The following is a 16,811-nucleotide window of genomic DNA, read 5'->3' on the forward strand; positions in this document are numbered from 1 at the left end:
ATAGAAGAAGAGGAGGAGAAAAGACAAAAAACAAGCGACCACATAGCTGGGTGAGAGGGTGCTTGCCTGTAATCCTAGCGCTCGGGAGGCTGAGAAAAGGGGATCAGGAGTTGGTATGCAGCCTTGGCTATATGAGAGCCTTTGTCATAAAACCAAAGTCAAAGAAGCAAAACAATATGAGGTGGTGACTCAGCTGCAGAGTGCTGCCTAGTGAGGGGCTGGGGTGGGCTCAGTGGTAGAGCCCCTGCCTAGAATCCTCCAGTGAGGTGTGGCTCAGTGGGAGAGCACCTGCCTAGAATCCCCCAGTGAGGGGCTGGGGTGTGATTCATTGATAGAGGATCTGTCTAGAATCCCCCAGTGAGGGGGTGGGGGCATGGCTCAGTGGTAGAGCACCTGCCTAGACTCCCCCAGTGAAGGGCTGGGTGTGGCTCAATAACAGACTGCTCACCTAACATGCGCAAGGCTATGACATTCATTGAAAATATCACAAAACAAACAAAGCCATCAGTAGAGCTGAATATGTATCCATGTTTACTTGTCTCCATTTAAAGATGAATGCAAGCAAGTTCTGTAACAGGGTGGAGGGGGGTGGGAATGGGGCAGTGAAGGTTGTTTCCTCATTTATATTTGAACTTTGTGGCTGTAGACGTATTGTCTGTTCCCAAGGGTAGCACATGATATGATAACAATGGAGGTTTTGGTTCTGCTGAGATGAACCTTAATTCTGCACAGATGACCTCACCCGGAGGCAGATGAACTTCCCCCCAACATTTAAGCCTCTATTCTGAGTACTGGACCTGGGCTTGTTCCAAGGGGAAACCCAAGGATCCTCTCTGTGGTGTCCACATCTCATGTGTCTGTGTACACACGTGTGTGTCTGTGCATGTGTTTACATGTGTGTGGATGTAAGGTCGGGCAGACATTTCTTTCTCAGTCGCTCTCCACTTTATTGCTATTTTTGTGTGTGAGCGTCTGTGGGCACTGCATGACATAGCATGTGTGAGGGTCAGAGGAGAGCTGTGGGAATCAGTTCCCTCCTTCCACTGAGTGGGTCTTGAGGAACTAATTCAGGTCTTCAGGCTTGGAGACAAGGACATTAACCTGCAAAGACATCTTCCTGGTTCCTCCATCTTATTAAAATTCTTAAAAGATTTACTCATTTTATTTTTTGAGACTGGTTTCTCTGTACAGCCTTGGCCATCCTGGAACTTTCTCTGTAGACCAGGCTGGCCTCGAACTCAGAAAGATCCATCTCTTCTGCCTCCTGAGGAAAGGCATGCTCTACCACCACCCAGCCTGGGCCCTTAAGAAGAGCAGTCAGACCGGGTTCTCGGGGCACATCCATTTATTTATTTATTTATTTATTTATTTATTTATTTATTTATTTATTATGTATACAACATTCTGCCTCCATGTATGCCTGCACGCCAGAAGAGGGTACCAGATCTCATTACAGATGTTTGTGAGTCACCATGTGGTTGCTGGGAATTGAACTCAGGACCTCTAGAAGAGCAGCCAGTGCTCTCAACCACTGAGCCATCTCTCCAGCCCCCATGGCACATCCCTTTGATCCCAGCACTTGGGAGGCAAAGACAGGCAGATCTCTGTAAGTTCGAGGCCAGCCTGGTTTGCAGAATGAGAATGAGTTTCAGGACAGGCTCCAAAAAGGTAGAGAAACACTGTCTCAAAAAAACAAAAATAAATAGAAGAAGACGAAGAAGAAGGAGGAGGAGGAGGAGAAGGAGGAGGAGGAGGAAGAAGAAGACGAAGAAGAAAGAAGAAAGAAGAAGAGAGCCCTTAACTGCTGAGCCGTTTCTCCAGCCAACCATCTTAGTTGTGAGACCGGAAGTCACTGACTTGGCTAGTGACTGGTCAGTGAGACCTAGCAATCCCCCTGTCTCCACTTCCCCAGTGCTGGGGGTTTTAGTGTGCACCATATGCCTAGTTTTTTACTGGGTGTTAGGGATACAACTCCTATCTATCTATCTATCTATCTATCTATCTATCTATCTATCTATCTATCTATCTATCTATCTATTTTTCAGAACAGGGTTTCTCTGTGTAGTCCTGGCTGTCCTGGACCTTGCTCTGTAGACCAGGCTGGCCTCGAACTCACAGAGATCCATCTGCCTCTGTTTCCCTAGTGCTGGGATTAAAGGCGTGCGTCACCAGCCTCCACCGCTAGGTCTGAACTTGTCCTTATTGCTTGTACAATCTGCACTTAGCTGATCGAGTCATTTCCCAGACCTTTTTTTTTCATTTAAATATGTATGCATGTATGCATGCATGTATGTATGCATGTATGCATGCATGTATGTATGCATGCATGCATGCATGGGCCGGCAGTGCTGGAGGACAGTTTGAGGAAGTCGTTTTTCTCCTTCTACCAAGAGGGTCCTGGAGACGGAATTCAAATCTTCAGCCTTGTTTGGTGCGTGCCTTTACCGTTGGAGCCTTCACTCCAGCTCCCACCTTTTTTTTTATTAAGCTTTTTAAAAAATTTTTACTTAATTTTATTTTTATGTGCATCGATGTGAGGATGTCAGGTCCCCTGGAACTGGAGTTACAGACAGTTCTGAGCTGCCACGTGGGTGCTGGGAATTGAACCTGGGTCCTCTGGAAGAGCAGTCAGTGCTCTTAACTGCTGAGTCATCTCTCCAGTACCCTTGAGGCAAGGTTTCAAATAGTTCAGACTGGCCTGGAGTTCAGTATGTAGCCTAGGATGATTCTGTACTCCTGATCCTCCTGCCTGGTCCTCTGGTGTGCTGAGGTTAGAGGTTCGCACCACCACTCCAGGCCATCCCCCACGGCTGGAGCCTAACGCTCGGGACGGATGGTGAATGCAGCCATGTCCTGACGTGATGCCAAGTGACTAATCAATCGCTAGCCTTTATGGAACCTTGACACATATCAGGCATTGGCTTAACTGCCTGGTGTGTAATGCTGCTGACTTGTCCAAGTCTGCCCGAGATGCCCATGGGTTAGACAGGTTTGAACAGAGTACCAGATCCCAGGCATCCCTCAGTAAAGGTTTCTCGGTGTTAATGCTTTCAGTCTTCGGACTTGTTCAAGGCTGGCCTTGAACTTGTAGCAATCCTCCTGCCTCTGCCTCCCATGTTCTGCATTACATGTGTGAGTCACCATACCCTGGAATATATATCTTTATTACAGACGAGGGAAAGCTCAGAGAGTCCAAGGAAATCTCTCCAAAGTCACACAGCCAGAGAGGGTGGCTAGGCATTAACCTAATTCTTGATGACCTTTTCTGTGACCTCTAAGGGATTTCCCAGCAGGGATTGCTAGGGGCTTGTCTGGATTGACCTTTGCCACCTAGGCTTTCTCTGCTTTCTCTTCGATGGTCCCTGGAAGGGACTGCCTGAGACAGGGATTCCCCTGAGGATTGGTCGGCCTGGGGCGGGGCAGGGCTAGAGGGCCAGATCCTGTGGGCAGCCTGTAGTAGGGCCAGCATTCCAGAGGCCGGCCTGGCATGTAGGGAATGCCCCATAGGTCTCAGTCTCCCAGAAACTCAAAGGGAAGTGTTCTTACATGGGGTGGTGGGTGGGTGCGAAGTGGTCTAGAGCCATGAGGGGCTGTGCTATTCCAGGGAATTGTCCTGCTTTCTGACCTTCCTCATAGAGACTGCAATTCCTGTCTTACTTTCCCTGCTTTCTGATCGACCAGCATCCCAGGGCTTGAGCATCTCTCGTAGGAACGTTGGTCACTGACTTAGGCCACAATCACCTCGGTTTATTTAGAGTCAGCAGGGTAGCTGAACTCTATGCTGGCTCTGGAATAGAAATCTCAGCTCCCGCGCAGGAGGCCCAGGCTGCAAGAAACCCTAAGGCGGGCGGGTAGGGCTCTGTATGTTTCTCCCTAGAGTCCAACGTCTGTTCTACCCCAGATCCCGTTTTCCAGTCAGTGTCTTCCGGTGTCTCTGGCCCCTTCAAGGAACATCTCTAAGACTACTTCCTGGTGCACCCTGGACCCCTCCCTCCATCCGGAACGCATTATTACCTTAAAGCTGGCTGATCCTTCCCATCTGCCAGGTTTGGGGGTGGAGTGCTCCAGGGTGGCCTCAGAGAGTAGAGGAAAGTTGAAGATCGGCCAAATACTGCAGTGGAGGAGCAGTTAAATGGACGAGCCCCCACCCACGAGCCAGGGTAGAAGGATAGCTAAGAGTTCGAGTCCAGCCTGAGCCACACAGCGACCTCAAGGATAGTCTGCACTACAGGGTGCGACCCTGCTTTAAAACCCAGAAAAACCCGCACGAGAATCAAACGCAGGAGCCTCGGCGCGCTCTGCAGAGCCCCCCTCCCCTGGCAGGACGGCTAGGGGCGTGGCCTAACACCATGACGTCACCCGCTTATAAAACCCAGGGCGCCGCCGGGCTGGCTTTGTGGAGCGCTGCAGCGGGCTAAGCCGTGCTGAACAAAGAAGGTCCCGCACAGCCACCCAAGCTCCCGGGGCCACCGGGCCGCCCTCCGCCACCATGACCGCCAACGGCACAACCGAGGCGGTGCAGATCCAGTTCGGGCTCATCAGCTGCGGCAACAAGTACCTGACAGCCGAGGCGTTCGGCTTCAAGGTGAACGCGTCCGCCAGTAGCTTGAAGAAGAAGCAGATCTGGACGCTGGAGCAGCCTCCCGATGAGTCGGGCAGCGCGGCCGTGTGTCTGCGCAGCCACCTGGGTCGCTACCTGGCCGCCGACAAGGACGGCAACGTGAGCTGCGAGCGCGAGGTGCCCGACGCCGACTGCCGCTTCCTCGTCGTGGCGCACGACGACGGCCGCTGGTCGCTGCAGTCCGAGGCTCACCGGCGCTACTTCGGCGGCACCGAGGACCGCCTGTCGTGCTTCGCGCAGAGCGTGTCGCCGGCCGAGAAGTGGAGTGTGCACATCGCCATGCACCCACAGGTCAACATCTACAGCGTCACCCGCAAGCGCTACGCGCATCTGAGCGCGCGACCGGCCGACGAGATCGCTGTAGACCGCGACGTGCCTTGGGGCGTCGACTCGCTCATCACCTTGGCCTTCCAGGACCAGCGCTACAGCGTGCAGACGTCGGACCACCGCTTCCTTCGCCACGACGGGCGCCTGGTGGCTCGGCCCGAGCCCGCCACGGGCTACACGCTCGAGTTCCGCTCGGGCAAGGTGGCCTTTCGCGACTGCGAAGGTCGCTACCTGGCCCCGTCCGGGCCCAGTGGCACCCTCAAGGCTGGCAAGGCCACCAAGGTGGGCAAAGATGAGCTCTTCGCCCTGGAGCAGAGCTGCGCTCAGGTGGTGCTGCAGGCGGCCAACGAGAGGAACGTGTCCACGCGCCAGGGTGAGTTGGGGACATGTCCCCTTCTTAGGTCCCGATAAAGTGCACAAAAGCATTCCCCGACTCCTGCATCCTTCTGTTTCCCGATCTCCCTGTGCGCTTCCGTTAGGCCCACAGGCCTCTATGCCCCGCCTTGGGGAGGTGGTCTTCTGTTTTGAAAAACCCGGTCTCACTGTGTAGCCCTGGCTGGCCTGGAAATCTCTCTGTAGACCAGGCTGGCCTTGAACTCGCAGAAATCCTCCTGCCTCTGTCTCTTGAGTGCTGGGATTAAAGGCATAAGCTACCACCCCCTGTCCGGGACGTGCACTCCTGCCGGGAGGAGGTGACGTGGGGTGCGGCCTAGCACATCCTAAAGCAGTACTGTCCACCTCCCCGACCCCTTTTTGGGGGCGTGGGGCTCCCTAGACCTTGGGTAGGTCTTCTCTGTCCCCTTTTCCCAATCTGGTTTGCCGCCATTCGTGGGCTGATCCTCAAGGATAGGTTGCCCGCGGTCTTGGGAAGGAAGGTTTCCCCCTTGTCCATTTCCTCGTGCGCCCTTCCTCCTGGTTCCGCAGGCCTTTGGCCAGAGGGCCAGGGGACAGTCACCCCTGCTCTTCCTGCCTTTCCTGGCGAGGTGGTGGGGGTTTGGCGGGGCTTTTGATCGCGGCGGGGTGTGCGGGGCGGGGTCGGCACTGCTATGGGGAGGGGGGGCGTCCACGGGGGGCTGCCCTTCCCCCAACCGCCTCCCTTCGCTAAGGCCTGGCGCTCCGGGCCGCGGCCTTTGTGAGCGGGGGGCGGGTCGCCTCGGCTGGGCCCTCCCTCGTCCCCTTTGTCCTGCTAGGGCTCTGCAGATAGGAAAACCAGATGCAGCGGGGCTGGGGGAGGGGATAGACTTAGGCGGTTCCCTCTGCGGAGGAGCCACCCCTAACTCCCCCCACCCCCAGGCGTCGTCCTTGGTCCTGGGTCCCGTGCGGAGGCGCGGGGCGCAAACGCCTGGGTCTTCCTTCGCACCCCGCCAGGCGGGCGGCGTGGCCCGGGTGGCTGCGCGCCAGGCACCCTTGCCCTCTCGTGCACACCTCGCGGTCCGGCTCTTGGCCCTGCGAGTGTCCAGCTCGCTCCAGAAGCCTCTACCCTCGAGTGAACCGGTCCCCAAGGTCCTGGCTGGGAACAATCGTTTGCAACTGGATCTTCCTCATCCAGGGCCTCTAACAGGCTGGAAGGCCATTCCGACCGGCATGGGCATGGGCGTGCCACAAGTAGGCGCCTCCTTTCTGGTGTACCCCCTATTTATTTGCCAAAGGGTCTTTGATGCCTACTGGCAGGCGCTTGTGAGATCTCGCTTCCTTGGGTGGCAAATTGGGCTCCAAGCCTTGGAGATAGCTGGATGGGAGCCGAGTCTATGGCGAGGAAGACCCCCCCCTCCCCCAATGCAGAGGGCTAAGCCCTGGGTGGGGCCTGCCTGAGTTTGGCTGAATTAACGCTCAGAAAGGTATAGCAGTTTGCTTTAGGTTACACAGTAAATCAGCAGCAACATGCTGCACTGGGTGTATTTGATTCCAGAATGTTCTCTCATTTTACACACACACACTCACACTCCAACGCGTGTCCGCTTCTCTTGTTTCACATAGCTGGGTGAAGGGAGTCAGAGTTCCCACCTGTTTAGCAAACACTGAGATACAAGAGAGAATAAGTGTCTCTTGGGAACGTGACTGGCACGTAAAGCAAGATTGGGGGTCCAGAACCAGGGTACTAGATGATCGGGGTCAGAGGTCCTTTCTGAAGATACATGAACTGCCCCAGGAGAGTGGACAGAAGTTAGCAGGCATCAGTTGTATGTATGGGCTGGTCTTGCAGGCAGAGGGCTCAGCCAGTGCCAAAGCCCCGGCAGGGAGGGGGCAGGGAGCAAGCCCTGCATTTCTGGAAGGCTGGAGGAAGTCAGCCAGGGATTTGGGACTGGAGGGAACCCTGCAGATGCTAGGGACTTCCTAGCAAAGAGATACTGGCTCGCTGTGAACTGTGTACAAGGCATGCTGCCCTGGGGAAGGTTAGGTGACTTAGGCCCTTGGGGCTACGAAGGAGCTAGAGGGTGTGTTTTTGCGAGCCTGGGCAGGTATATCATCTTGAGTGTCCTGATTGTGCGTGATTCACGCTGATGGGGCAGGAGGGGGCGGAAATTGGAGGAAAAGGGAACGTGGGGTCATGGTTAGACCTCTTCTGTCCTCATATGTCTGGGTCTGAGCCTCATTCCCATGTCAGCCAACTCCTCCCCGTGCTTTTTGGGGTGAGCTGCTGGGTGGGTGTGCCGGGGAGGCCATTTTGGGCAGGCCTGCGTGGCAGGGAGGCGGGACTGCACTTCGGAAACACGTGTTGGGAACTGCGGGCCAGGATTGGGGGCGGGGGGAAGCCGCAGTCTGGGGTTGTGAATCACCCCTGCCGAGTTGCTTCCTGCTCCTTGGCCTCAGTTTCCCCATTTGTAAAACGGAGGTACTTGGGGCTAGGCTCTGTTCCTGGGAGGTGGAGATCACATGAGAGAAGTGAGTAGTACCTAACTCAGGATTGGGGGGAGGGTACCCCCAAATCCCCACAAGCCCTTGCTGGCTCAAGAGACCCCTGTTGTGTCTCCCTACACTGCTCAGCCTCATTCACTCACATGCTGGGTTCTAATCCTTGAGCATGTCTTTTATTTAGAAGGATCTTGTCCCCACCCTTCCTAGGGTGGCCGGCTGGGGAGTAGAGGGTGATGTTGGGCTTTGTAGGATGTCTAAGAGGTCCCCATCCTTAGCAGGAATGGCTCAGTTTTGACCACTGAGTAGACTCTGGGGGGGGGGTGAGGTGAAGTCCTGGAGGATTCTAAGCTAAGCCCTCTTCCTAAATGAGATAGATGGGTTGTGGAGGATGCTTATTTGCAACAAGGCAAGAGAATCTGGCAAGTTGCTAAGCTCAGGAAAGAGGGTGAGGGTTGGGGGACCCTCTGAGTCACCACAGCCTGTGAAGCTGGAAGATAGCCACGCCCCCTCCCGTGGGCTCCTAGGAGCCTGTGACTCAGGTTTTCTGTGCTGCCACTGTTGAAAAAAAAAAATCCCACAGAAATTCTGTTACCATGGCAACGCAGCTCCAATGTGATTCCAAGGCCAAGTGGGGCCTTTCCCCCACTGGGCTGGACCTTGGAAGCCCTCTTTGCAAGAGGGCTAACTGCTTTCCCAGCCCTTCCTGCTGAAGTGGGAGGACCCCGTGTCTCCTTGGAGACAGGCCTTCACATCCTTTTAGGGTCCCAACAGAGATGATCCTTTTTGACAGGGTAGGGAAACTGAGGCAGAGAGGGGAGCATGCATTCAAACGAAGGTTGCCTGGAGTCCACCTTTGGTGCCTCACCGGCCTCCTAGGCCTTTTGACACAGATTAGATGCAACAGGCCCTTTGTCCCAGTACCTGGCGATGAGAGCCAGATGCTGGCCTGGAAGAGTGCTTTTTGTCCTCGTCAGGATGACTCGGTTCTCGGAATCAATGCAAGGCTGATGGTATCTGTCCCCTGCACTGCCCCACCTTGAACTCGGTGCCCACAGCATCTTGCCCCTTGTTCAGGGATGGCTAGCATGTGGGGAAGCCGACTCTTCTGACTCCTTAACCCCGCTCACCTTAGTTTTGGTTTTTGTCTTGTAGCCCGTCTGGTTTTCAACTCTATTCTCCTGCCTCAGTCTTGAGTGTGCTGAGATGAGGGGCCTGGGCCACCAGTTCTGGTTGGCTTCCCGCCCCCTCCTGCTCAACCTATCTTGGAACAGCATTCTGCCGCTGGGGTGGCTGGGAGGGGCTTTTCTTTTTTCTTTTTCTTTTTTCCTGAGACAGGGTTTCTCTGTGTAGTCCTGGCTATGCTGGAACTCACTCAGTAGAGGCCTCGAACTCAGAGATCCACCTGCCTCTGCCTCTCAAGAGCTGAGATTAAAGGCGTGTGCCACCACCGCCGGGCAGCTTCTATCATTTGAGATCCGCCTGCCTCTGGCGCCTGTGTGCTGGGATTAAAAGTGTGCTTTTCTCTTATTGTGGGAATGTGATGTTGAGACTTGAGGCCTTGAGCAGGACAGGCAAGTACTCTACCAATGGCCACACCCTCAGCCCCTCCGGGAGGGGATTCTAGACAAATGCCCAGTCACTGACCCACGCCCCCAATGCTGGCTTTTCTTTCTTTCCTTCTTTTTTTCAAAATAAAAATTTAATCTAATTTCCTTTATGGAGTTATTTGTATGTGGGGGTGTGTGTATAGTGCATATATATTTGTATGTGGGGGCGTGTGTATGATGTATATTATTTGTATGTGGGGGCGTGTATATAGGGTCACAACATACACGTGAAGCCCAGGGGACGACATGGGAATCAGTTTTCTCCTTCAACCAGTTGGGCTCTGGAGATGGAAGCCTGGAGGCCTGGTGACAAGAGTCTTCACCCACTGAGGTCCCAGTGCTGGCTTTTACTGGCTGTTCCGTCACCCTATGGGATTCCTTGCCCTCGCTGGCACTGGGTGTGGCTGTTTGGCCCAGTGGGCTGTGCTGACTCAGCTTTTCCTGCATGTGGCAGCCCAATTACAGGCAGGCAGAGGGGACAGTGGGCAGCACCTCACATTCACGTGGCCAGCTGTCTCCTCAATGCTTAGCAGTCTCTAGTATGGGCCGGGGGCAGGAGCGAGAAGGTAGGTGGTTGACCAGACTCCAGTCCGGAGCTGTGGCTTCAGGGTGGCCGCTAGCCTGAGAGGGCCTCTACCCTCTACCATGCTTCAGTGATAGACCCTGTGGGGACCCTGGGTCAGGATCACGAGTGACCCACCATGGAAGCCACGCCTGCTGATCCATAGGTCTAGAAGGGAGGGATAAGGCATGGCCAGGCATTTGTCCATGCCCACTCCTGAGAGCCAAGAAACCCCTTGGTCTTCTTGCTGGGTGACTTTGCCCAGGTCATGCCACCTCTCAATCTCATCTCCCACTCTGTGAGGTAAGGATCCCAGCTGCACAGCACAGACAGAGACATCGTTGGGTTAGAGTGGCACTGGTACACCCTTGGGTGGATTGTCAACTAAGGGTGGGCTCCTAAGGGCAGGGTGGAGTAGGTGGCATCTGCCATCTTCTACTTGGCCCATGCTTCATAAAGACAAACAGGGAGCCCAGCAGAGTACACTGTGACCTGGCTGAGGATATTCTAGAAATGAGTCTGTCTAGGACCCAAGATCCTGCTTCCAGGTGGAGTCAAAGCCAGTATGCAGAGCAGGACTGCAGAGAAGGCCTTGGGAGCAACACCTTATTTGGGCTCAGTGGGGTCATGTGACCCAGAAATTGCACAAGAACTCAGCAAGCCATGCTTGGGGTGCACACCTGTAATTCCAGCACTCAGGAGGCGGAGGCAGGTAGATCTCTTGAGTTCGAGGCCAGCCTGGGATACACAGTAAGATCTTGACTCAAACCAAACCAAAAAATGAGAGTGGGCAATGGAGAGATGGCTCAACACTTTAGAACCCCCTTTTTGGGGGGTGGGGCAAAATATCTCTGTGTAACCACTCTGGCTGTCCTGGAACTCACTCTGTAGACCAGGCTGAACTCTAACTCAGTCCACCTGCCTCTGCCTCAGGAGTGCTGGGGTGAAAGGCGTGTGCCACCACCGCCTGCCTCTAGAACACTTGTTCTCACCAGCACTTACATGGTGGCTCATAGCTATGTGTAATCCAGTTTCAGGAGATCTGGCCTCTGAGGGCACCAGGCATATGTGTGGTACACACCCTACACACAGGCAAAGCATTCAGACATAGAAAATACAAGAAATCTTTTCTTTTTTGGGGGGGTTGGTGGGGGGCAGACTGACCTCCACCTCTCAGAGATCCGCCAACTTCTGCCTCCCATGTGCTGGGATTAAAGGCGTGCACCACCACTGCCTAGAAAGAAATCTTCTTTAAAATTAAAGAAAACAATTTTAAAAAGAGGATGTTATAAGGAGGCTGCCTATTCATTCCCGCTACTCAGCCCTGAAATAATCACACAGAAACTGTATTATTTAAATCACTGCTTGGCCCATTAGCTCTAGCTTCTTATTGGCTAACTCTTATATTAATTTAACCCATTTTTCTTAATCTGTATATGGCCACATGGCTGTGGCTTACCGGCTAAAGTTCCTGTATCTGTTTCCAGGAGCTCCATGGCTTCTCTCTGACTCCGCCCTTCTTTTCCCCAGTATATAGCCTAGCTTTTCCCACCTACTTCTCTTCTTCCCTGCCATAGGCTCAAAGCAGTTCTTTATTCATTAACCAACAAATAATAATAATAAAAATAATAAAAGCAACCCATAGACAAAAGGACCTCCCACAGCAAGGGGAGAGGATGGAGGCTCAGTGGTCCTGTTTGGGTGGACAATGCCCACTGGCCGGCAGATGCTACAGAGCAGGGTGAGGCTTCTGTGTTTGTGGCTAGTGGGGACAGGCTTAGAAAATGACTTCATCTTTAGCCTTTTTGAGCATTTTTAGTTTTTCAAAGGGATGTGTGGTTTTGTGTGTGTGTGGTACTGGGGGTGGAATTCTGGGCTTCTCACCATGCTGGGCAAGAACTTGACTACCGAGTTATGTTCCCTTCCCCTGTACATTGTATTTGTAGCCTTGGCCGAGAACTCATTACCTAGACTAGGGTGCTCTCAAACTCAGAGATTCACCTCTGCCTCCTGAGTGCTAGGGATAAAGGCACGTGCCACCACACCCACCTTCTCTCAAAAGAGGTCAGCTTCAACCCACTGGCCTCTGGCACACTTGTATGGTGAGTGTGGTGGCCCCCAAACTGTGGCAAAGGTTTAGATGGCAGAGTCAGTTCCCCTTCCTCCGTGTTGGTCCCAGAGATCAAAGTCAAGTTGTTAGGCTTGGTGTTGGTGGCAGGTTCCTGCAGCCCTTGTGCGTGTGTGTGTATGTGCACACGTGTGTGTGTGCACACACACACAGGGGGTGGTGGTAGTATTGTCTCGTGTAGCTCAGGCTAGCCTTGAACTTCTGATCCTTTTATGCAGTTCTGGGGATGAACCCCAGGACTTTGCTCTATTTTATTTTCTGAGATAGGGTCTCACTCATAGCCGAGGCTACTCTCGCCTCCTGAGCGCTGGGATGATAGGTGTGGGTGGCCGAGTATAGCTCATTCTTCATATTCTTTTACTTTCACACATCCCCTCCACAGGAAGCCGGTAGCAAACCCCCTTTTGCCAGCACCCCACAATGTGACATTCTGCAGAACCGGCACCATCTGTGTGTTTATTCAATGGTTTTGGTTGTATTTAAAGCAAACTCCCGACACTGGGGCAACTTACCCGGAAACGCCTCCATCTGTACCTACGAAACCAGGCCTACCTTACATAACGGAACCAATCTTTAAAACCAGTCTCGGCCACAGGAGAGTTCTCTTGCTTGGCTTTAGAACATCTTTGTGGGTGGTTCGTTTTGAAGTTTGAAGGCTTCCTTCCTTCCTTGTCTTTGGGGTGCTAGAGATTAAAGAAACGCACCAATGACTGAGCTAAATCCCCAGTTATATATATACATATACAAATATATATATTTGAGAGTTTCATGTATCCTGGCTGGCCTGCCTCAGTCTTCTGAGGACTGGCACATTCAACTTTTCCTTCCTTCCTTCCTTCCTTCCTTCCTTCCTTCCTTCCTTCCTTCCTTCCTTCCTTCCTTTCTTTCTTTCTTTGTTGGTTTTTCGAGACAGGGTTTCACTGTAGCTTCGGAGTCTGTCCTGGACTAGCTCTTGTAGCCCAAGCTGACCTCGAACTCACAGAGATCCGCCTGCTTCTGCCTCCCGAGTGCTGGGATTAAAGGCGTGCGCCACCACCGCCCAACTGATTTCAACTTTTATTTTTTCTGTGTGTACCCCTAACACGGAGCCTAGAGGTCAACATCGGATATGCCCTCTGTCATTCTGCACTCTTTGAGATGGAGCTTCACTACAGCTCTGGATGTCCTAGAACTCACTGTGTAGATCAGGTTGGCCTCAGTCACAGAGATCCACCTGCCTCAGTCTCCTGAGGGTCCACTCTGAACTTGAGACAATAATCTCAGCTGAATATGGGGTGCACACCTTTAATCCCAGTACTCAGGAGGCAGAGGCAAGCGGATCTCTGTGAGTTCGAGGCCAGCCTAGTCTACAAGAGCTAGTTCTAGGACAGGCTCCAAAGCAACAGAGAAACCCTGTCTGGAAACCAAAAAAGAAAAAGAAAAAAAAGGATATCTCAGTGACCTGGAGCTGACTGGCCATTGAGCTCCAGGGATTCACATGTCTTGGCTTCCCTGTGCTGTGATTATGGGCTCTGCTGCCATGCCTGGCTTTAATGTGGTTTCCAGGGATCCGAATTTAGGATCTGAGCACGTGTCCACTGCCCAGGGTTACCATCTGAAGGATTTGAGCCACATTCGAGGAAACCCTCTGCCCAGTGGTGTACTGAGTGTGGGTGAGACAACAGTGGCCTGATTGGCTGGGGTCCCCCTCTGCAGGAATGGACTTGTCGGCCAATCAGGATGAGGAGACTGATCAGGAGACCTTCCAGCTGGAGATTGACCGGGACACAAGGAAGTGTGCCTTCCGCACCCACACGGGCAAGTACTGGACGCTGACGGCAACCGGAGGGGTGCAATCCACTGCGTCTACCAAGTGAGTGAAACCCCGCCCCTGAGTCACGTGGGCTGGCTGCGTGCCAGGCAGCCTGCTCGACCCTATGCTGCCACTCCCCCTCCTCTTCCCCAGGAATGCCAGCTGCTACTTTGACATCGAGTGGTGCGACCGGCGCATCACCTTAAGGGCGTCCAATGGCAAGTTTGTGACCGCCAAGAAAAATGGTCAGCTGGCCGCCTCCGTGGAGACAGCAGGTAGCCGCATGGGCATGCACCCCAAGCCTTAATGTCTTAGAGAGATGGTCACCCCATGGTCAGTCACCTGTCCCACTTGAACCTCTGTGTGTGTGCAAGCCTTCCCTTAGGTTGGTGTACCCTCTGGCTGGCACCTTAGCTTCTTGAGATCCTTCTCTGAGGTACGCCCTGGCTGACCCATCCCTGTTGCTATAAATTCAGTGGCCCATTTCTCTGTGACAGGGGACTCTGAACTCTTCCTCATGAAGCTGATTAACCGGCCCATTATTGTGTTCCGTGGAGAACACGGGTTCATTGGCTGCCGCAAAGTCACGGGCACTCTGGATGCCAACCGCTCCAGCTACGATGTCTTCCAGCTGGAATTCAATGATGGTGCCTACAACATCAAAGGCAGGTTATCTGGGTGGGGCTGCTTACAACCATTCACGGTCGTAAGGGAACCTGTATCCTATGGCCATTGGGGCTAGCGGCTTCCCCTCTTGTATGTAGAGAGAACTTTTCCAGTCCGTCCCAGGCAGATAGAGAAGGCGGGAAGTCCCTGGGGATGGTGGGGAATGGCTTAATCTGGGAATCTGAGGCAGGAGGATTATCTAGACAAGAGAAGAAAGGATGAAGGATGGAGGGTAAGAATATGACACCTTGGCTGTAGGACCAAAAGCTAGAGTGAGAGGACCCCAGCAGTCCAGAGGTGGTAAGTTGGAATCGGACCCTGTGCTGTGTGTGGTCTTGGCAAGGCAAACCCCCTCCTTTATTTACAGTGCTGAGGACTGAACTCAGAGCCACAGCCCAGCCCCTCCCTGGGGGATTCTAGACAGGGGCTCTACCACTGAGCCACACCCCAGGCCCTCACTGGGGGATTCTAGGCAGGGGCTCTGCTGCTGATCTACCTCCCTCTCTCCTCTCTCTCTCTCTCTCTCTCTCTCTCTCTCTCTCTCTCTCTCTCTCTCTCTCTCTCTCTCTCTCTCTCTCTCTCTCTCTCTCTCTCTCTCTCTCTGATGGAATCTGATTATGTGGCCCTAGCTGTCCTAAAATTTGCTTTGTAGACTAGGCTGGCCTAAAGTCAGATCTACCTGCCTCTGCCCCAGGATGCTGGGATTAAAGATACATGTACCATCATTCCCAGTCCCTAGTCCCCCTCCCCCTTTTTTTAGTTTGGGATGAGGTGTCAGTAAACATCCCAGAATGGCCTTGAATTTTAGATAATCCTCCAGCCTCGGTATTAGGATTGAGTATTAGCATTGTAGGAGTGTGCCCCACCTCCAGCTGGCCGCACTTGGTTCTGAGGCTGACTGCTGGAGGGAATATTAATCCTTGGGGTGGGAAACAGCCTGACATGTAGTCGCCCTCCCCAGACTCCACGGGCAAGTACTGGACGGTGGGCAGTGATTCCTCGGTCACCAGCAGCAGCGACACCCCTGTGGATTTCTTCCTGGAGTTCTGCGACTACAACAAGGTGGCCATCAAGGTGGGCGGCCGCTACCTGAAGGGAGACCATGCCGGGGTCCTGAAGGCCTGTGCGGAGACCATCGACCCCGCCTCGCTCTGGGAATACTAGGGCCACCTGCCCTCTGCGGGCCACTCATCCAGTCCCTCCTGCTATCCCCACTTGCCAGGTGGCCCTGCAGCAGGTGGCAAACCCCTTGCCTTTCAAACTGGAAACCCCAGAGAAAATGGTGCCCTTGCCTGTTGCCCTCTGTGGGTCCCCTCCCCCCTAACTCTCTGCTCCCCGTGGGTCAGCGGCTGCAGACTGTCCCTGGGAGGGACTTCGGGTCCCTCTGCACCCTTCTTTGCCATGGGGCATGCTGGCACCTTTCTTCTGAGCCTTATTTCCCCAGGAAGTGGCCTAGGAGAAGTTGGGGAGGGGGCACGAGGGAGCGGCCCCACCCCAGAGCTTGTAACTGGAAGCCCCTCCCCCTGGAGATCACACACCTCTCTCTGGTGTACCTGTTCTGGCCCCACCTGGAGGCAAGCCTTTCGTGGGACTGAAGGCAAGTGTGGCCTGGTTTGCCCACAAGTTTTTTTTCTGGATCATGGCTGGAGAGCGGTCTTTGTCGGACCCTGCAGAGGTCCGAATTGGCTCCCTGACTCAAAACTAGCTGGGTAGCACTGCCATGTGGCCCCTGCACACTCTGGGGTCGGGGTGGGGGGTGGGCCTTGCTGACATCTCTCCTCTTCACCCTGGCCTGACTGGAAGCAGAAAAATGACCAAATCAGTATTTTTTTTTTTTTTAAAGGAAATGTCACTGTTGAAAGGGCCACAGGCAAACCTGCCTGATTGGTTGTAGCTGTGAGTGGTCTTGGGGGGAGATGCTTCACACCTGGCCTCCCCAGTGGGTTCCCTTCCTCCTCCCCTCCTGCCTGCTCACCCCCAGCCCTGGCCCTGTGATTGGTGCTCCATGTCATCCTGACATCTCGGGGCTCCTGGGGTGGGAGAAAACCAGGCGTGTCCCTTCCCGGGGAGCCCTGGAGTAAACCTCAGGGGGGCCCTTCCCAGACACCTCATTCTACCAGTTCCCCAACACCGTGCATCTCACTCACTCGGGGTGTCTCGGTCTTTTATTTTTTGTAACTGTCCTTTGTATTAACTCTGAAGACCCGTGATAGTAGCTTTGAACTGGAAAATAAAACAATGCCAAGTCTGCA

At 53.7% G+C, this 16,811-nt stretch overlaps 1 protein-coding gene across 1 annotated transcript; it reads left to right on the forward strand.

Moving 5' to 3' along the window:
- Positions 1 to 4,377: 4,377 nt before the first annotated feature.
- Positions 4,378 to 16,811, forward strand: Fscn1 (fascin actin-bundling protein 1). Its single transcript, XM_050124410.1, has 5 exons — positions 4,378 to 5,321; positions 13,797 to 13,953; positions 14,047 to 14,168; positions 14,391 to 14,558; positions 15,521 to 16,811. The coding sequence occupies exons 1-5, from the start codon at positions 4,490 to 4,492 to the stop codon at positions 15,721 to 15,723; spliced, it is 1,482 nt and encodes a 493-aa protein (XP_049980367.1). The 5' UTR covers positions 4,378 to 4,489; the 3' UTR covers positions 15,724 to 16,811.

This window comes from Alexandromys fortis, unplaced genomic scaffold (genome assembly GCF_014885135.2).
Source record: "Alexandromys fortis isolate MF-2015 unplaced genomic scaffold, M_Fortis_MF-2015_v1.1 scaffold_227, whole genome shotgun sequence".
NCBI classification, from domain to species: Eukaryota; Metazoa; Chordata; class Mammalia; order Rodentia; family Cricetidae; genus Alexandromys; species Alexandromys fortis.